General features: G+C 34.3%; 2 protein-coding genes across 2 annotated transcripts; one reads left to right on the forward strand and one right to left on the reverse strand.

The window, feature by feature from the left end:
* Window positions 1-2,465: 2,465 nt before the first annotated feature.
* ATERDJ3B (DNAJ heat shock family protein) lies at window positions 2,466-8,274 on the forward strand. The gene is made up of 10 exons (XM_028229013.2): window positions 2,466-2,866; window positions 2,960-3,108; window positions 3,196-3,322; window positions 4,350-4,461; window positions 5,174-5,290; window positions 5,385-5,471; window positions 6,181-6,240; window positions 6,332-6,409; window positions 7,657-7,728; window positions 7,829-8,274. Exons 1-10 carry the CDS (start codon window positions 2,796-2,798, stop codon window positions 7,985-7,987), a joined length of 1,032 nt encoding a protein of 343 aa, XP_028084814.1. The 5' UTR covers window positions 2,466-2,795; the 3' UTR covers window positions 7,988-8,274.
* A 648-nt stretch (window positions 8,275-8,922) lies between these two features.
* LOC114285924 (transcription initiation factor TFIID subunit 13) lies at window positions 8,923-13,049 on the reverse strand. The gene is made up of 6 exons (XM_028229015.2): window positions 12,909-13,049; window positions 11,781-11,911; window positions 11,621-11,658; window positions 10,357-10,416; window positions 9,883-9,957; window positions 8,923-9,214 (listed from the first exon to the last, which is right to left on the reverse strand). The coding sequence occupies exons 2-6, from the start codon at window positions 11,881-11,883 to the stop codon at window positions 9,104-9,106; spliced, it is 387 nt and encodes a 128-aa protein (XP_028084816.1). The 5' UTR covers window positions 11,884-11,911; window positions 12,909-13,049; the 3' UTR covers window positions 8,923-9,103.
* Between the last annotated feature and the right edge of the window lie 8,418 nt (window positions 13,050-21,467).

Below are 21,467 nucleotides of genomic sequence, written 5' to 3' on the forward strand. Positions count from 1 at the left end.
TTCACATTGTCACGGGTCGGGCCAAGCCCGCCTAGGGCTGCGGTCGGGCTTCGGGCCGCCCATGGGCTGCGGGCCAATTTTACACTCTTATCAATGTGAATGTTAACATGTCAACGTGAATATTCACATTGTCAACGGACCGGGTCGGGCCCGCCTTGGGCCGCTGGCTAATTTTATACACTTATCAATGTGAATGTTAACATGTCAATGTAAATATTCACACTGTCAACAGGCCGGGCCCGGCCCGCCCTGGGCCGCGCATGGGCCGTGGGCGAGTTTCGGGCAGCCACGAGGCGCTGACTAATTTTACACTCCTATCAATGTGAATGTTAACATGTCAATGTGAATATTCACATTATCAACAGGCCGGACCAGGCCCGCCCCGGGCGGCAGGCGGGCTTTTGGCCAACCATGGGCCGCGGGCCAATTTTATACTCTTATCAATGTGAATGTTAACATGTCAATGTGAATATTTACATTGTCAACGGGCCGGACCGAGCCCGCCCCGGGCCTCCCATGGACCACGGGCGGGTTTCGCGCCACCACGGGACGCGGGCCAATTTTACACTCCTATTAATGTGAATGTTAACATGTTAATTTGAATATTCACATTGTCAACAGGCCGGGCCCGTCCCGGCTCGCGGGCGGGTTTCGGGCCGCCCACGGGCTAATTTTACATTCCTACCAATGTGAATTTTAAAATATGAATGTTCACATCATAAAATTACTAACCGTTCAAAAAATATTTATAAATGTATCAAAATTAAATATAAGGGCATAAGTGTCTAAGAAAATAGTGTAAATCAAGAAAAAAGACTTTATTGAATAAAACTATACATACATGGGACTAAATGTTATAAAATTCCTTCATGAACTTATTGGGTTAAAACACTTCTAAATAGAATTTATCAATAATTTATCCATTTTCTTATTATATAGTGTGAATTTAACCTAAATTCGGCCCGGGTCAAGGTTTCTCCACCCCTAACCTTAACATGACCCAAATTGAATGGGCTTTTCCTTGCCTCTGTCTTCTGCTGCAGAACATCCGTCAGATAAAGACGGATTCTATTTTAACCCAACAAACGTTTCAACACGCTCAATTTAAATTCATATTATATTTTAATATGAATTTATTAACAATAATAACACATATTAAATCTTAAAATATATATTTTTTCTTCTCATGGTATACCCTAATCAATTATTCTTATTTAAATCTATGTATCTTCTTCCTAAAGAGATCAACGCTATTTCTTCTTCTTCTTTTTCTTCCTCCCTCCAAAATTCCAAATTCACCCTACCAAAACTCACCATCATCATCAATATCGTTGTTTTTTAATATTTTGAAACCCTAAATTATAGAAGAAAGTTTGAACAAAATCAAATAATAGATGAGAGTAATAATCAAAATAGTTTTTGGAAACTATCCATTAAAAATGAGGTACGTATTCATATAAAGGGATTTCACAATTTTTGTAGAGTACCATCAATTATTTTATATATTGTTTTTTTGACAAAAATTAAAGGACTTAATGGTTAGATTAACAATAACATATTATTGGAGTTATTCTTATTTTGTCATTTAAATAGTACATTGTTTGAAAATTACTATTTCTTATTAGTGCTTGTTACTTATGTACTTATAAGTTTGGTTTTTACTTTTCTACGAGCATTCTTGTGAATAATTTATAAAATAAAAGGTTTTTTTTTTTTTTTTTTGTATTGAAAAGTTTTGTAATGCAAAAGTTTGATTTTTTCTATATTTATAATACTTATGTACTTATAAGTTTAATTGTTTTTTCTATATTTGAGAATTATGTTCTATATTAAAAACTTTTGGAAATAATTTAGTTTTTTAATTTGTTTATTATTTATTATTTGGGTTTACCTTGAGGGTAATTTTAAAAAAATAATAGAGTATAATCAAAATAAAATAAAATTTTAAATAATTAAACATGATATACTTAAAAATTGAAAGTACTTTTGAGTGTAAAGCTGAAAGTCCAAGTGATTAATCATATCTACATTGAAAGGAACAGCTGCGCGAATATTCTAGCAAATCAAGCCTCTCCTACAACTGATAGCTTATATATTTTTGACTTTGCTCCACCATGTATTGCTAATCAATTGTATGATGATACTCGCAGGGTTAGTTATGCCAGAACTTTGTACTATCTTACTTAATTATTTTAGTTCCAGATTACCAACACCAAAAAAAAAAAGAGAATCCCCCCTCAGATAATAGACCACTAGATTTATTGGGCCTTATTGAGGCCCAGTGACCTTGTTCTTCATAGGCCCATTACATGACCCAAATTGACTGGGCCTTTCCTTGCCTTTTTTTGGGTAATTATTTCCTTGCCTTGGTCAGCTCCACAACTCAACTTCCTACATGGACTTTATTACGTGGCTAACATTCATTGGCAAGAACAACATCAAAGCCTTCTCTCATTGGTCAGTTTGAGCATGACCACGTTGCAAAGCAAAGGGCACTCTTATTCTGGTCTTCGCCGTATAGACTCCGCTCGTCCACCCCCTGCCACGGCCAGTCTTTTTAGAGAGAGAGAGAGAGGGAGAGAGAGAGTTACAGGCGCCATTGTTGATCTCTTCATTCAGTTTTGGAGAGAGAGAGAGAGAGGTAGAAGAGGGAGAGACTGTAAGAGCGAGCATTCGTCGAGTTCGAAACCATTGGCAAAAAAAAAAAAAAATCTCTATTCGTTATAGATCTGATAACAAACCCTAGATTTAGAGGGAGATATCAAATCTCTCCTGATCTCGGTGCCAATTCTCTCATGGCGCTTCAAAGATTAAAGCTTTTGTTCCTTCTATCTGTTTTATCGTACGCTGTCATCGCCATTGCAGCGTAAGATCGTCCCTTTCGAATTCATGTGCTTTGCATAAATATGTTCGTGTTTGTGTATATATAATGACTGAATGCATGTTTGTGATCTTTCAGGAAGAGCTATTATGATATTCTTCAAGTTCCGAAGGGTGCTGCTGACGAGCAGATCAAACGAGCGTATCGGAAACTTGCATTGAAGTATCATCCTGATAAGAATCAAGGCAATGAAGACGCTAGCAAGAAATTTGCTGAAATTAATAATGGTATGACTCTGGTATTACATTTCCTGAGTTTGTTAATTGAATTGAAGTTATTTATGTTATGTTTTGTTTTGGTTGATTGAATAACAGCTTATGAAGTGCTTTCGGACAGTGAGAAGAGGGGTATATATGATAGGTATGGTGAAGAAGGGCTGAAACAGCATGCCGCTAGTGGTGGCAGAGGGGGTGGAATGAATATTCAAGACATATTTAGCAGGTAAGTTGGTGTCCTTCAATCTTTCTTCAATCTATAAATGTTAAATCTTTTATGGCAAGCTTGACAACCTTGAAATTTCCAATTGACTTTCCATGGAGCTTGAGTTTGATAACAGGATTGGAACTGAAAATTCTGGGTAGCAGCACACATAAAGCCCAATTATGTTAATAGCTAAGAAATGATGGGTATCATTATATAAAATAAATAAATAAACATAAAAATACATCTATATTGTTGTTTGTGCTTGTGTTAAATTACAACTAGTTAAACTAACAATTCTTGGGGCCATCAGACTGGGGGAAACCCCTTAGATTAACCATGGTGCACTTGTGAAAAACTCCTTGCCGAGGGCCTGTGCACCCCCGGTGATTAGTCAAGTTTTGATCCGGACACGCAGGGCTAATCCAAAAAAAAAAAAAAATTACAACTAGTTAAACTTAGTATTTTTTTGAACCACTCTTTTACCATTAATAATGAATTCAAACTTCAAAGTGGAGGGGATAGTGGAACATTTTCGATCAGGGTCAAGTTATAATGCAGATGTAGATACTTTTGGATTGGTTTATCCTTTCACTTGCCTTAGTCTCTTGGGTTCGTCGATGTCTTAGTGTGTGTATATGTATACTTGAACATGTTGTTTTAAAAAGTTTTCCTCATTTACTTAGCATGATACATTATACTCATAATAGCAATCCATTATTGTGCATTACTTATTTTCCTGTTTAGCAATCAAAACACGTCATCTTACTTGTGAAAAATATTGTACTACTCTTTTACCTAAAATGGTCATCTATGCTCAATATTGTATTCATTTACCAAAAAATATTTTGTTTCTTAGAAAGTATGGTAATTTCTTTCCTAATAACACATGCATTGTTGTCCGTACCTCCATTAGGTTGCTATTATTGTTGTCTCTGTGAATCTACCAAATTATCATACTCGAATTGTTGCTTAGTGACATATTTTTCATGTGAAAGTTTGGTTCAACATTCTCTATCACTATTGACAAGATTAAGTTCTTTTCTAGTTTCTTTGGTGGAGGTTCAATGGAAGAGGAAGAGAAAATCGTGAAAGGTGATGATGTTATTGTTGAATTGGATGCAACATTGGAGGATTTGTACATGGGGGGATCATTGAAGGTAAGAAATTTGTTCAATTTGTGAGAAATATGAATTTCTTTCCTGTATCAATCGGCTTTACAACTATTTTCCTTTAACATATGCTAAACGTCTTTAATGATGGATGAACCTGACTATATCCTATTTTTACATGGATGCGTGCCTAGTAAATGTGAGTGCAGGTGCAAATCCGTTTTTAGTATAGACATGACGATACATTTGAATTTTTTGAAAGATCTCCTCTTTTATGTCTTGTGATAATATGTAAGAGTCAAAAAATTTGTTAGGCAGGGGTACATAACTCTTTTTGACTCGTACATATAGGCTAGAACCTATTAGGAATATAGAAAGGAGAATTTTAGTTTACTGCAAATCTGAGCCCAATTTTCCTTCAGCCTTACTTCTAGCATCAAATTGTTCGTATGACATTAGTTTTTTTTAGGCATGCAAGATAGAGCTAAAATTGTTAGGCAACTCATTGATATGCCCTATTGAGGCTTTCAAATTGGAGTTTGTTAAGAATTTTGGAACCACCTTATTTGACCTTTTTGAGATATCCTGTGTTATTTAATCTTTGTTGAGGTAGCAAGCAAATGGACAATATGCTATATTTGGAAGAATATTTAACGTCTAGGGCCCAGTTTTCTCTTTTTGCTTTAGATTTTCCTTTGTCATTTCTCTATTGGGTCATTGTTCGCTCATTAGTGGCAATGTATTATGTGGAATTCATCAGGTTTGGAGGGAGAAAAACATTTTAAAATCAGCCCCGGGTAAGAGACGCTGTAACTGTCGAAACGAGGTCTACCACAAGCAAATCGGTCCTGGAATGTTCCAGCAGATGACAGAGCAGGTTTGTGCCTTTAATAATCTTGCAAGAGAAATCCTTATAAACACTTTTTTTTCTTGTTTATGGTTTGATGGCTCTCTTATTTATGTCCTTTCAGGTCTGTGAGCAATGCCCAAATGTGAAATATGAAAGGGAGGGATATTTTGTGACTGTTGATATCGAGAAAGGAATGCAGGATGGACAAGTAAGGTTTCTACATCTTTAGTATAATCATGATATATTTGATTTCAATAAATAAAAGTGCCACACTTGCACATTCATCAATACTATCATCCCATTGTTCAGTATCCCACCACATGGCATTTATACGGTTAGGTGTTAAAACTTAAAATCCTCTTGATGCTTAGCTAGGTGACATTACTTTGCTTATTGTAATGTTGTTATCCTTTCCTATCTCCTACAACATGTCCAGTACTACCAAGACATGAGAAACATAAATTCCTTTGGCAGTAACCTGCCAGGCAGTACTGATGTACAGTATTTGCACCAGCAATATTTTTTTCTGTCAAACAGAACTCAAATAGAAAGCACAACTTTTCCTCCACAGTTTGGTATAACAATACATCCAACTTTGCATGTTGTAGATGATGAGAAGGCAATGATAATCTAATTGTCCCTAGAAACGTTATAATGTTGCTGAATTGTTGTGTGAAAATGTTTTTTTGTGTGCCTGTAGTATTTCAAGCATTTCCTCCTAGGAGATGGATGCATGATAAAATACTGATGATCATTCGTAGATTGATAGACAACATTGAGGATGTTGCTTCGACCCATAGTTATAGATAATAATTTCCTTGTCTTCATACTATCTCATGCTATCCTTTGAAGGGTTTTATCTCCCCTCTTTTCTTTTCTCCTTTTATCAGAATAGCACTGACTGCTCTTTTTTACAGGAGGTGGTTTTCTATGAAGATGGTGAGCCTGTTATAGATGGCGAAGCTGGAGATCTAAAGGTAAGATTCTTCATCCTTGGCTTTGTAATGAACTTTCTAATTTGAATCATGTATAAATTGTATACTAACAGTACATACTACATTTGGGCAGTTTCGTATTCGCACAGCACCCCATGATCGCTTCAGAAGGGAAGGCAATGACTTGCACACAACTGTTACCATAACACTGGTAACTATGATCTCATTCTATACCTAATTATTGTTATTATGAGTTCATTCGCAAAATAAATTTGTTTCACCATAGCAGCAAGCTTGCTTTTCATTATTATTCTAGTTAATTAACATGTTTTCTTTACTTGAGGAGATCCTATCCATGGAATTTTAGATGTTTATGTGATTCCCTTGATGTACGTGACGAGGGCACTCTTCTTTTAGCATTTCCTTGTGTTGAATACTTATGTGTCAGGCCTTACTTTGGGCACAACTCATTTGCCTATGACGCAACTGTGTTAGACCCATTACATCTGTCCTTGATTTATCATATGGAAATAATTGTCTTTATTATGAGTTCTCTAAGCTTAAAAGAATCTACTTCAAAGTCCTTGACCTATTGTTGACATTGACACCCAAAGGGAAATAAATTCTTATTTTCAACACTGCTTGTGACGTCTATCTAAGAAACATCAAAACCCTGTCGACCAAGAATAGTTGATGTATGCTTAACTTGGTTGAAAAGGCATGTTATTTCAGATTCCTTCTAAAAATTGGGTATTTTCTAGGGTTATTAGACCTGATGTTGAGTCGGTTTCTTCTTGGACGAGGCAGGAGAATACCTGAGAACCTAGCTTAGTATCTTCTGGGAAAATTCTGAACAGCCTTGAAAGTGTAAAAATGTTACGGCACCAAAGGCAGTGATGAGTTTAGATAGTTAAATCGGTGATGATATTTGCACTTCCTAAGGGCTAAGACAAGATACACGAAGGGGGTAATTGACTGTTGTGCAGGTTACAAAGCCATAGTTCATACCTGTATGGGTCATAATCTTCTTGTGAGTTCTCTAGTCAGTCTGTTTTGATAAGCATCACAATAGCTCAAGACTTGGTTTTATGTAGACTTCAGGCTAATCAGCCTTGCAAATCTGTTAAAAGAGTTGCTCAGTAAGTAGAGAAAATAATTGTTTGCCGTTCAGTATAGAAGTAATCACAGATATGCTTTTACCCTTGGCAAGGTTGGTGTTGATTGGTGTGAAGTGAGGGTCTACTTAGTCAAAAGATATACAAAGGAGTTAAGCAGACAACTAAAGATACAAATCATGTAGCTCAATTGGTATTTTTCTTCCAATTTATCTAATTGGTACTTGGTTGACTGGTCATTTCTAGTTTTGATTGCAAACCATGCATATAAATATGTTTGCGTTTACTTTTTTACTCTTCCTTATCTCTAGTGAAGTTCATTTCTAAATTTTATTTTCTTCAGGTGCAAGCTCTTGTCGGTTTTGAGAAAACCATTAAACATCTTGATGAGCATCTAGTGGACATCAGCACAAAGGTGAGCATCCCACGTCAAATGTTCTCTAATGCTTTCTTGCATTCAACTCAAATGAAAAATTGCTTCAATTATTTTACTCAAATAATTGTTAACTGCTCAGGGAATCACTAAACCCAAGGAAGTCAAAAAGTTTAAAGGCCAGGGGATGCCATTGCACTTTAGCACGAAGAAGGGCGATCTTTATGTTGCATTTGAGGTTCTTTTCCCAACTTCACTTACAGAAGATCAGAAGACAAAGATCAAGGCAATTCTTGGTTAGGGTTAGAACTAAACATATATATTGGGTACTAAAGATGTTCCCATTGTAACATTGATGAGGTCCATATAGAATATTCAAGGCACTTAGATTTCCTCTTCTACTTTTTCTTGTTATTTTTTCTTCTCAATTTTTGTCCTGAATCTTGTTAGGGGCTGTTTTTTGCGCTCTACTTTTTTCCCCTCAAGGTATAGATAGCTTCTTTTATCTTGTATTATGAAAACCTAACGAGGAGTAGACACTGGCCATGAAGTTTTTGGATGGAAAGTCAGTATTTCTATTTTTTGTTACCTGGTTCTGATTCTGATTCTGATTCTGAATGTGTTTTTGCAAAATAGAAACACAAGGTGCTGTGACATTTTTTATTTACCTGAGTTCAACATGCTTGCAGTTGCAATTGCAATTTTTATCATTGAACCACGGTGATTATGGGAATAAGAAAGCATGATTGTATGTCACATGAAGTTGGGGTCATAATATTTGGTACGGTATTTTTGGAAGTTAGAAAATAAATGTTTTAACTTCTATTTTATTATTATCAATTTTTATTGGTGCACCAAAGAGACCCGATGTGCTCGTAGCTGAGGTTGCCCAGCCCACTCCTAGATTAGGTATAATATATTTTCATGAACTCTACAAAAAAAATTAATAAATAAATAATTTAAATAAAAATAATATCTCAGTTGGGGAGCACACCAAATTTGCAAAGGAGATTTGTGAAGAAAAAGAGAATAAATAATAAAATAGAACTTCCAAACACAGGTTTGGTGCATATTTTGCAGAAATCTCATTCTTTCATTTAGGGCAGGTCATTTTATAGGCCTTCAAAATAAGTGACGGGAAACATGTTTAGGATTTAAAACGGGAGGCAGGAGAAGTATGCTGGGTAATGTGCACACACAAATTCAGAGCACAGGCATTGATGTAAGAGTGACTAATGTTGCGAATCAATCATCACAAGATATAAAAAGACCAATAATAAAGATACTGCCAGAGCAATTTTCTAGTGTATAACTCGGAAATTTACAAAAATTTACTCGTATCAGTGCAAGAAAATTTATTTACACGGGAAATGCAAAAATCCAAGAAAAAGGAAAAAGGGCTTATGCTTTTTCCCCATCACTCAATTGTAGCCAGCTTCTCTTCATCAACCTCAAAAGCCTTCCTTGCTTGTTTCAGCTCCTCATTCATAGACAACAGTTCTGTACAGCGGTTAAGCTTTGGCAGGTCCTACAAAGGTCAAATGGTTGATACGGTATTAGGTCACAATCCACTAGATCAACAATAAACATATGATAGCATCAATGTCAAATCTCCAAAAACAAATATCTTCAGAGTACCATTTCAAAGAAAACTTCAACCAGCATAATTTGAGGGAGAGGAGCAAAGAAGGTTAAAAAAGTTCACACTATGGAGCAGAGCAGAGTTAGCCCAGTGGAAGGGTGCCATCACTGCTTCTCACCAATCCAGGGAACCCAGGCATCCTATTCGCCCCACCTTTAGAAAGATGACTATATTTGAAAAAATAAAAAGAGTCTCGCCTTTCATGAGAAAATGGTGACTTATTGTCTAATATCCTCTATTAGTTATAATTTTGAAACAAAAATAAATCTCACAGGGGAAAGCAAAGATCTTGTCAGATAAGGTATCAACGACAACAAAAGGACACTAATATTTCTAGAGTGTCTCAATAGGTGAAAAATTAAATAAATAACCATTAGCCAGCCTTTTCTACAAAACAATGGAGAGAGAGAGAGCGAGAGATTTTTTCTAACTCATCAGATCATCAAGAATAATTTCTATCAGACAGTTAAACTTCTACATGAGAACAAATCTAAGACTTCCCCCATCCCCACACCCAAAATTAAAAAAGAAAGAATGAAAGAGCATAAAAGTACCTTCCGAATTAAGAACAAAAAATCCTCGGTCAGAAGCTTTCCCCTTTTTGACGCAACATCTTCAGCTTTATGCACCTGCAGAAAAAGTCACATGTGTGCTTAAATGTTCCATCACTCTTAAATGAAATGAAATATGCTACCAACTGGCACAAAAAAAAAAAAAAATGGACTCCATTGCAGCAAGCCTATTAGTTTATTAACTTTTTTTTTTTTGGGTACATTTAAGGTCGTAGCCCCAGATGGTTCTATTAGTAAATTACAAACTTCCTACCCAATAGAGTCCCTATATCTCCCGCCCCAAGAACAAACCCAAATAAGTAAAGAGAGAGAAAATAAGAGGCATTTCTGTGCACATGAAGCCATAGAGGTCACCCCCTTGGCAGAGAGGGAAGGAGGGGGAGGGAGTTCAAAATCCTTTATTTGTGAATTACCAATAAGTTCGTTCAAAAAGAAGACACAAGTAGTCCAGCTTACCATATCAGTTACATACTCCACAACAATGTCCTCCACCAGCACCACGGTTTCTGGAAGCGGCTGTTAATATAGCACAAGAAATTAATAATTAAAAAAAAAAATTGTTTTGTTGGTAAGCCTCTGATATAAAGTAGTGCATTATACAACATGAATTCAATGTGTAATCCAGCTAATTATTGGAGGATGATAAAAACCTTCCACACAAAGTAAAAGATGATATTTTCCAATGCATTACGGACGTCAATTTTTTTTTTTTTTCGGATAAATATTATAGAAGTCGAAAACTTGATTCAATACTGATTGATATATAACATCTTCCACAAGCCATAGGAGCCCCCCCCCCCCCCCCCGCCCAAAAAAAATAAATAAATAAATAAACCTTTAATTCTGATAAACAATCTTCCCAAAGTACAATAGTGGAATAAATATACATATTTATATATATATATATATATATAGAGAGAGAGAGAGAGAGAGAGAGAAGAGAAACTTCCGCCAGTTATGTTGAAAATCAAATAACAGTCCCTGTATCTTATCTCACTTCCCTAGCTCCCTCTACAGTAAACTGTAATTTATTTACATGTTTTATATATGCCTCTTCATAAAATCTTTATCAACACAAATGAAATACACTCATTTTAATGATAGAATGTGATGATACCAGTCAAACCTAAGACATAACCTAAGCTAGCACTGGTGCAGCTGAACACAACAGAAGACAAGATCAGTAATTAAGCTTGGTAGATCACATAACTACTAAACTTTAACCATATCTCGTGATCATCACATGGATACGAAGACAGAACAGTGTTTACTTGGAATTAGAAACAATATCACTAGTATTCTGCTTCTTGAACTCCACATCAAAAGTCTCTCCGCAGGGAGCAAAGACACAAGTCTCTGACTTGTCATGCCAAAAAAGCTATATCATCTCAAGTGAGAATATATTCATTTAATCCCCACATATCCTATCTTCAAGATGAAATGCTTATCTAACAAAGTGACTTTTGAAAACCATTAGTGCTAAGGTGAGTCGTAATAGAAACCAACTGAATAATCCAATAGAAGATGATAATAAATTTCCTAGAATCATAAATATAACATCATCGCCAAAAAAACACTTGTTGAAGAAATATTAGCAATAAATCAGCATCCGCTTGAACAATACACCAAATCATGTCATTGTTAAAATTTTGAAAACAGAGATATTATTCAATCAATGCATAAGAACTTCAAAGAAAGAGAGAGATAGAGTGATACATACATTGATATCATCTCCAAAACCATACATCATGTGATGCACTGTGACATCCCAACATACACGCAGAGGACGAGAACGAGAGAGAGGAGAGGAAAAAAGGGTATAAGTTGAAAATTCTTCGAGAAAAGCTGTTTAATGCACATAAGAGAAGTAAAAAACTCACAATCTTTCTGGAAAACTCCTCGCTTGCGCTTAAATGTAGCTTCCGATGGCTGGGATGATCCAACTCGTACTTTTGAAGAGGGTCCTGCAGAAGAATTGTTCATCTTCTCTGCACAATAGCTTCCGTCCAATCTGTTGGAAGAAATGAAAATAAATTAGAAATGACTCATAGATTAATTAGAAATGAAAATAAATTCCAACAGATCATGTCTTTTTTAAAACAAAACCAATGAACTTCTGGGCTGATTAATCAGGATATACAAACGCACATAATGCTCCATTTGGTTCATAGGAATGAGATGGAATGGAATGATCATTCCTTAAGCTCACCTATGGAATGATCATTCCCTTACAATGGTGAATGACGAATCTATTTGCAATGCATTTTTCACTATTTTTTTAGTCAACCAAACATAGGAATGAATATTTAAATGGAATGACCATTCCATAATATTTCATTCCAGTGAACAAAACACTATCTAAATGCAAATAAATCACACCCAAATTGAAGATTCAGGAGTGAAGGACAAAAGTTCAACAATCTGAAAACATACTTCTGATTGTGATTTCTTCGTTTTTGCTTCTGTGTTTTTCAGAAACAAAGCAATGAAAAATTCGAAAACACACCATGGAATGTCATTTTCATTTTTGTGCAAAAATAGTTTTAAAAAACAACCTATTTGCGTTTTCTAAAAAGTGGGTTGTTTTCAAAATTTCGCAAAAAACTGTTTTTGGAAACAACCAGCCAAACAGAGTTTTTTTGGGGGAAAAATGAAAACACAACCAAACTACTGATTTTCGAATCCTGAAACAATACCAAAATGAATCATATTCATTATAAATTTAAGATTCTTCTAAACAAAAATCAATCAAATTATTGTGAATCGATTATACTTGTAAAAGATGGCCTTTTGTTTTGCAGACATTTCGTCGTTTAACATTGAACTAACGGGAATGGCTATACAATCTATCCTGATCTCCATTTACGGGAGATGAATTACACATTTCTTGCTTGATTTTATAAATTACTTGCTATTCGAATTGGTTTTTTGCAAAAAATAAAAATAAAAAACCTAGGAGGAGGAACTAAAAGAGAAACGGAGGGAGAGAGAGAGAGAGAAGAGAGTACCAGATTGTGCTTTCCAGAGACAACTTCCTGCCGAGAGAGCAAACATGCGTTTTCTGAATAAGATTGGCGGCATTTAACCATCCATCGAATCCACCCAGGGCCAGCCCATATGCCCTGCTTTTGCCTTTTAAAAATCAGCCCAATACACATCATAAATGATTTGATATTAAAAGCGGAAAAAAAAAAAAAAAAAAAAGTTTATATCATAAATCCTAATGACTAAACTTATTTGCTCATAAATTTTGCAGTAATGATTTAGAACTTTAAGTAAGGAGCTCTAAATTCACCACTAATGATGTGGCAAAAAAAAAAAAAAAAAAAAACTGGGCACAACATACATCAGCAATGCTACATACCACTAATTTGGTAGCTCTAACCTACCACTAATGAGGTGGAAAAGAGAAAAAAAAGAAAAGAAAAGACACAACACACACTGTGGCACTGAGTGAGGCTCACTGTCACATCATTAGTGATGACACTAATTAGTGCTCTCATTCATTTTCCCAACACACACTGTGACAGTGGGTGAGACTCACTGTCACATCATTAGTGGTGGCTCTAATTAGAGCTCCCAAGCATTTTTGTAAATTTTAACGTTTTTGCTCTTTGGCCTATTTTGCCAACATGGTTAAAAGTTAGTATTTCAATTTTTTGACTTTTGGGGTAATCGTTTCTCTAATTTTTTACACTTTTTAAAAAAAAAAATTAAATTAAAAAACTAACTTTTAACCCACTTAATGAAAAAAGGTTGGAGACTTTTTTAACATGTTTTGTGTTTGTACAATTATCATTTGAAAATAGTAATGATACCGAGAAATTTAATAAAATAATTCATGATTTAAACATTTTGAGGTTTTGATTTCTTTTTAGTTATTTGTGTTAGTTTTTATTGAAATATAGTTTAATTGTATTTTGTAAAAATATTCTTACAATGATATCATCAATTAATTTGTTTGACAAAAATGTTTTGGGTGGCATTGACAACCTTGGGCCGTTCTTCAAAATTAACAATCTTTACATTGTATTTATCTTTCTAATTGTGTTTTTTACTTTATTTTGCTTGATCTTTTAGTAGAAATAATAGTGGAGTTAAAGTTTTTTTTTTCCCTCTCATGTTTAATGAAATGCTTTGGAGGGTGTTGATCAAAATTATCGATGGTGTGATTGGCAAAAGATGGGCTATGAAAGAAGGGTGTAGGGGAGAAGATGTTGAAAATTGTTATAAATTCTGGGTAAAATTAGAATTTTATCTTAAGTTCGGTCTATTTTTTAGGTGGGCCCCGTGGGTCAATTTTCACGGGTCAAAGTGGTAACGCGTTCTATGTCGCGTTGTGATTCACTTGGTATATTTGGTTGCTCAAAACCATTACCGAGTGAATGGGAAATTGAAGCCAAAGTGTGCACCATGGAAATGGAGTTTTGGTGGAAATTCCTTAAAGGTTTGAATAAGGTCTGTCCCACATTGATTTGGTGGGAGGTTTTGAAAGGGTTTATAAGGCATGGGTTTGGTACTTGGGGTGTACCCCAAGGGTACCCAAGTGTTTTAGAGGGAGAGGTTATGGGCAAAATAGGCTAGACCCATTGGACTCAAAAAACCACCACACGCGCGCTGTCGTCCAGTCGGGTTGGGCTTGTCTGGCCCAATACTAATTTTTTTGGGTAAAAAACATTTGAATTTAATTTTATTTTTGGTAAAATAAAATCCAGATTTCAAATTAAACTGGTTTTATTTTTCTGTACATCCAACACAGGGCCCTTCCCGTATTAAACCATAAATAATTTGATCCGGATTTACTGTACACCCAAACAAGGCCCTTCCCATTTTTGTTATCTGTTTGAATTGTAAAACAACAGATTCAAATCTGTTTGAATTCAAAACCAACAGGTATCATACCTGTTCAATTCAAAAACCTAGAGCCACCATTCCATCTATAAATAGGACAACCCTCATTTGGATTGATAGAACTTTAATTTTCGTCCTTCATAATTCTGCAAACATCCTCTTCATTTTGCTGCATTATTTTCTTGTCAGAGAGAGTATAAACACTTTGTGTGTTCATTAGACAAACAATTTGTAGTGCTGATATTGTTTGTAGTAGATCATTTTATCCTGGGAGATAGACGTCCACATTCTGAAAGCACCGTGGAGAGGACGAATATGTCTTAAGGACACAGTGTCAAACACTGGACTTGATCAGATTATAATTTGAAGAAATTAAATCAAGTAAGTTATTTAATTAATTTTTGTGTTATTGTTATTTATTTAAATCAGATTTTAATTTTGTTTTTATAACAAAATAAAATCTGTTTTTATTTATTTATTTATTATTTCGAGTTTGATTTTTGTAATCAAACAAATTCTCTCCTTTTCTTTATTTCTTTAAATTCTAGTTGTTGTTTTGTACACAATAGAATTAAATCTTTTAAATACAATGAAGATTGTCCAACAATCTTAAGACAGATTCCTTTTTAGTATCTTCATTGTATTTAATTTTCTGTGTTTTCAAACTAATATTCCGGTTGGAAAAACAAATAGTGATTTATGCTATTTGATAGATAGTAGTAATATATTGTCTCTTTTCTTTGACAACTAGTAGTAATATACTGGTGTCATTAACAATTGCAGAATATTATTTGGTATTACAGAAAATTATTTTGGTATTTTATTTATCTAGTTTTAGTAACAAAGAAAATAAAATTATTTTGTGTTTTAATTTATTTTCTGATTTTGGCAACTAGAAAATTATTTTGTGTTTGTTCTAATTTTTGTAATCAGATAGTTTTGTGGTATTTTATTTTCTAGTTTCAGTAACAAGGAAAATAAAATTACAGTATTTTCTAGTTTTAGTAACAAGAAAAATATAAAATGATTTTGTGTTATAATTTATTTTCTGGTTTAAGTAACTAGAAAATTAATTTGTGGTTTGGTTTTCTGATTTTTGTAATCAGATATTATTTCGGTATTTTATTTTACTAGTTTTAATAACAAGGAAAATAAAATTATTTTGTATTGTAATTTATTTTCTGGTTTTAGTAACTAGAAAATTAATTTTGTTAATCAATCATGTAACTTTGTGACTCGGTCACAATCTGTTAATTTTGTAAGTAATTTATGGTTTCGTTTGGTAGACCACTTATTATTGAACCCTTTGTGAAAAGGTGTTAATTATTTTGACTTTATCATAGTTCATCGTGAGTACACATGGAAGAATTTGTTTCTAGAGTAAAATATTAGTTTTACAAACTAATTTTATTTTTATTACAATGTGGATTCATAGTCTTGAATTGTTTTTGCACTTGAGTCAGAAAATATATATATATATATATATTCACAAGAACATTTTAATGCATATTTAATTTGTTTATTTATGTACAAATCAAACTTATTAAATGAAGGTATGTTTTGTCATTTTGAAGTTTAAAGTTTAAATGCGTTGGATTTTATTTATGAGTTGAGAATCCTTTTATTTCATGATGCAAGTGATGGGATCATGCATGATTAATTTATTTTGTTAATTCATTATTTTTAGTTGATGCGTTTGATATGCATGTATGATATCAACTCAAGTTATTTCTTAACAATAATTTCAAGTGATTTGGAATGATAGATTGTTATGTCGACTTTGGACATAAGCAGGTTAATTTGAATATTTCTAATCAATTTTGAATGGGTGTTTAAACACCAAAGAAATTTAAACATGAAGATGTATGTAATTATATCGGTCCGTTTAATTGGGAAGTAATTTAAAAAATCTTTTATGTTAATTATTGAATTATGTGACATGAGATGTCATTAATAATTATTTTACTTGCGTAGTAGAATTTGTTAAACCATGAACCATTTTATTAATATGGGGGTGTATCTCTTGCATTAGTTGAGATAATTTAATTTTCTTCTGTCACAAATATTTTTATGACAGTGACATTTATTTGTTATTGAGTTGCAAGAATGTATACAATCAAATAGGTTTTTGAATTGTTTGATTCTTAGAAAAAAAAAATTTATGAGGATATGATTTTGTCAAAACATTAATTCTGACTTGAGTAGTCATAATTATTTTGGTTTTTTCTTGAATTTGTTTTAAAATTCATTGATTTATATTAGAAGTGATAGGGGTGGTGAATATGATGCACCATTAAATGTATTTTGTGCACAACATGGCATTATTCACCAAACTACAGCACCCATGCTACTAAGTTCAGGCTTACCACAGAACTTGTGGGGGGAAGCAATTTTTGTCTGCTAATTATGTTCTTAATAAAATACCCCACAAGAAAACCAACAGCATTCCTTATGAATTGTGGAAAGGTCGACCACCTTCCTACGAATATTTAAAAGTGTGGGGGTGTTTGGCAAAAGTTGAAGTTCCTGTTTTTAAAAAGACTAAGATTGGACCAAAAATAGTAGACTGTGTGTTTATTGGTTATGCTCAGAATAGTAGTGCATATCGGTTTCTGACTTATAAATCAGAAATACCTGATATAAATGTGAACACTATTATAGAGTCAAGGAATGCTGTGATTTTTGAGCATGTCTTTCCTTACAAGAAATGACAGGAATTAAGTTCACAGAAAAGAACTTATGATTGTACATAAAGTCAAGAGACTAATGACAATCAAACACAAGAAACTAGTAATAGTCTCGACCAACATGATTTAACTGATGATGAACCAAGACGAAGTAAGAGAGCGAAAACTTCAAAATCCTTTGGTCTAGATTTTCTAACATACCTGTTAGAAAATGAACCTCAAAGCTTTAAGGCAGCAATGACAGGTCCTGAAGCACCTTTGTGGAAAGAGGCTGTTAATAATGAAATTGAATCCATTATGCAAAATCATACTTGGGAATTGGTGGATCTTCCATCAGGTTCTAAACCTCTTGGATATAAATGGATATTCAAGAGAAAAATGAAAGCAGATGATTCAATTGACAAGTATAAAGCACGACTTGTAGTTAAAGGTTACAGACAAAAGAAAGGTCTGGAATTTTTTGACACATATTCCCTTGTGACAAGAATAACATCTATTCACATGCTTATTTCTATAGCAGCGTTGTTTAATTTAGAAATACATCAAATGGATGTTAAGACAGCTTTCTTAAACGGTGATCTAAATGCAGTGATCTATGTGGAGCAACCCGAAGGGTTTGTAGTGTCGGGGCAAGAAAATAAAGTTTGTCGACTTGTAAAATCCCTTTATGGATTAAAACAAACACCTAAGCAATGGCATGAAAAATTTGATCATGCAATGCTTACTAATGGATTTAAGATAAACGAATGTGACAAATGCGTCTATGTTAAAAACACTGACCAAGGATATGCCATAGTTTGTCTTTATGTGGATGACATGCTTATCATTAGAAGCAGTCAAAACATGATCAAATCAACTAAGCAGATGCTTAACAAAAGATTTGATATGAAAGATATGGGGGTCGCAGATGTTATATTAGGAATGAAAATTACTAAAACATCTGACGGATATGCATTATCTCAATCTCATTATATTGAGAAAATTCTTGATAAATTTATCAAGGATAATTTGAATTTAGCTAGAACACCTGTAGATATCAGTCTTTATTTATCGAAAAATAAAGGTGATGCAGTGTCTCAGTTAAAATACTCCCAAATCATTGGAAGCCTAATGTACCTAATGAATATTACTCATCCTGATATAGCTTATGCTATCAGTAAATTGAGTAGGTACACTAGTAACCCCGGAGAACACCATTAGAAAGCGATCATTAGGGTTCTTAGATATCTAAGATTCACCCGTGATCATGGTTTGAACTTTACTCGATATCCAGCAGTACTTAAAGGTTATTGTGATGCAAATTGGATATCGGATACTAAAGATTCAAAATCCACAAGTGGATATGTCTTTACTCTAAGAGGCGCTGCTGTTTCTTGGAAATCCACGAAACAAACATGCATCGCACGATCCACAATGGAATCCGAGTTCATTGCTTTAGACAAAGCAGGTGAAGAAGCAGAATGGTTTCGTCACTTCTTAGAAGATATTCCAATGTGGCCAAAACCTGTGCCAGCTATTTGCATTCATTGTGATAGTCAATCTGCAATAGGCAGGGCACAGAATCACATGTATAACGGTAAGTCACGACATATTCGTCGTCGACGTAATACCGTAAGGCAATTGTTGTCAAACGGAATAATCTCAATAGATTATATAAAATCTAAAGAGAATATTGCGGATCCGTTAACAAAAGGTTTGACAAAAGAGCTAGTGTATAGTTCATCAAAGGGGATGGGATTAAAGCCTATTACATAAGAGTCGTCATAATGGTAACCCTACTTATCTGACTGGAGATCCCAAGAACTAAGTTCAAAGGGACAACTAAGTTATGTATGGCTCGCCAGAAATCACCAAGGGATTAAAATTCCTACCCATTCCTATGGTGAGAGTGATAACTGCAACATATGTTGTCTGCAGGGGTATAAGGATAAGCTTTGCTTTTAATGATTACTTATATCTTGATTAAGGCATAAAATCAAGATGAGTATAAGGAGATACTCACAATAAGAATCACCTATATGAGTGTTGAACTGGGGCCGGTTCTATGAGAATGAAGAGGCTAAATTCTCTAGAAACACTTATGAAAACCAGGCGCATTCAAGGCCAAAATGAACACAACAGTGAGAACCACGATGTGTTAGAAGATATTTTGTGTGAAATCTATTGTCTTGGCTTACACAAACGACTGAACAATTCAAGGCATCGCGTCCATTGGTTAGTCAGTAAGTCCGATAGGTTATCACTAGGGAAGGTTCAAGGTCGAAAACTACCTATCCTGATGCAAGATATTTTCGACTTATACTCTTTTGATAAATCTGCATATTGTTGCATTTCCGTTGTCATCAAATTCCATTCATGTGGGGGATTGTTGGAAATGGTTATAAATTATGGGTAAAACCAGAATTTTATCCTAAGTTCGGTCTATTTTTTAGGTGGGCCCCGGGTGTCGATTTTCACGGGTCAAAGTGGTAACGCGTTCTATGCCGCGTTGTGATTCACGTGGTATATTTGGTTGCTCAAAACCATTACCGAGTGAATGGAAAATTGAAGCCAAAGTGTACACCATGGAAATGGAATTTTGGTGGAAATTCCTTAAAAGTTTGAATAAGGCCTGTCCCACATTGATTTGGTGGGAGGTTTTGAAAGGGTTTATAAGGCATGGGTTTGGTACTTGGGGTGTGCACCAAGGGGTATCCAAGTGTTAGAGGGAGAGGTTATGGGCAAAATGGGCTAGACCCATTGGACTCAAAAAACCACCACACACGCGCGCGCGCCGCCGCCGTCCGATCGGGCTGGGCTTAGCTTGGGTTGGGCTTGTCCGGCCCAATACTAATCTTTTTGGGTCAAAAATATTTGAATTTAATTTTATTTTTGGTAACATAAAATCCAGAATTCAAATTAAACTGGTTTTATTTTTCTGTACATCCAAACATGGCCCTTCCCGTATTAAACCGGAAATAATCTGATCCGGATTTACTGTACACCCAAACAAGGCCCTTTCCGTTTTTGTTATCTGTTTGAATTGTAACCCAACAGATTCAAATCTGTTTGAATTCAAAACCAACAGGTATCATACATGTTCAATTCAAAAACCTAGAGCCACCATTTCATCTATAAATAGGACAGCCCTCATTTGGATTGATAGAACTCTAATTTTCGTCCTTCATAATTCTACAAACATCCTCTTCATTTTGCTGCATTATTTTCTTGTCAAAGAGAGTATGAACACTTTGTGTGTTCATTAGACAAATAATTTGTAGTGCTGCTATTGTTTGTAGTAGATCATTTTATCCTGGGAGATAGACGTCCACATTCTGAAAGCACCGTGGAGAGGACGAATCTGTCTTAAGGACACAGTGTCAAACACTGGACTTGATCAGATTATAATTCGAAGAAATTAAATCAAGTAAGTTATTTAATTAATTTTTGTGTTATTATTATTTATTTAAATCAGATTTTAATTTTCTTTTTGTAACAAAATAAAATCTGTTTTTATTTATTTATTTATTATTTCGAGTTTGATTTTTGTAATCAAACAAATTCTATCCTTTTCTTTATTTCTTTAAATTCTAGTTGTTGTTTTGTACACAATAGAATTAAATCTTTTAAATACAGTGAAGATTGTCCAACAGAAGAAGCTCATGCCAATCCATCTCAAAGGAGATGACAACAGCAAGTATTAAAATTATTTCAATTTTTCTATTAAAGAGGTTAGCTGACCAACTCTAACAATGATCAATTATAACAAAGAGTAATTATAATTTCCATAACGCCTGAGAGATATATGTATTAAAGTTAAATCTTAAAGGTATAAGTATAATTAAAATATATATATATATATATATCTATATAATAAGGGAGAGTGGTTTTTGAATTTTGATGAGACTGTTGTCTCTATGTCAAAATGTGAACCGTTAGATCGAATCAATCCAACAGCTGAGAAATGTCCAAGAGACATTATATTTCAATGGTGGATTTACAATGGTGATTCAATCCTACGGTGTTCAAGAGAAGAGTTTCTTTGTTTTG

Source organism: Camellia sinensis, chromosome 12, assembly GCF_055761805.1.
Source record: "Camellia sinensis isolate YWXY chromosome 12, ASM5576180v1, whole genome shotgun sequence".
Classification (NCBI taxonomy): Eukaryota; Viridiplantae; Streptophyta; class Magnoliopsida; order Ericales; family Theaceae; genus Camellia; species Camellia sinensis.

Excerpts from the sequence above, each read along its gene's own strand:
- LOC114285924 (XM_028229015.2), bottom strand. The coding sequence starts at position 11,883 with ATGAACAATTCTTCTGCAGGACCCTCTTCAAAAGTACGAGTTGGATCA. Across the intron at positions 10,417-11,620 it reads GTTTTGGAGATGATATCAAT|CCGCTTCCAGAAACCGTGGT; the intron begins GTATGTATCACT and ends CTATATTAACAG. Across the intron at positions 9,215-9,882 it reads TTTTGTTCTTAATTCGGAAG|GACCTGCCAAAGCTTAACCG; the intron begins GTACTTTTATGC and ends TGACCTTTGTAG.
- ATERDJ3B (XM_028229013.2), top strand. The coding sequence starts at position 2,796 with ATGGCGCTTCAAAGATTAAAGCTTTTGTTCCTTCTATCTGTTTTATCG. Across the intron at positions 5,291-5,384 it reads TCCAGCAGATGACAGAGCAG|GTCTGTGAGCAATGCCCAAA; the intron begins GTTTGTGCCTTT and ends ATGTCCTTTCAG. Across the intron at positions 5,472-6,180 it reads AAGGAATGCAGGATGGACAA|GAGGTGGTTTTCTATGAAGA; the intron begins GTAAGGTTTCTA and ends TCTTTTTTACAG.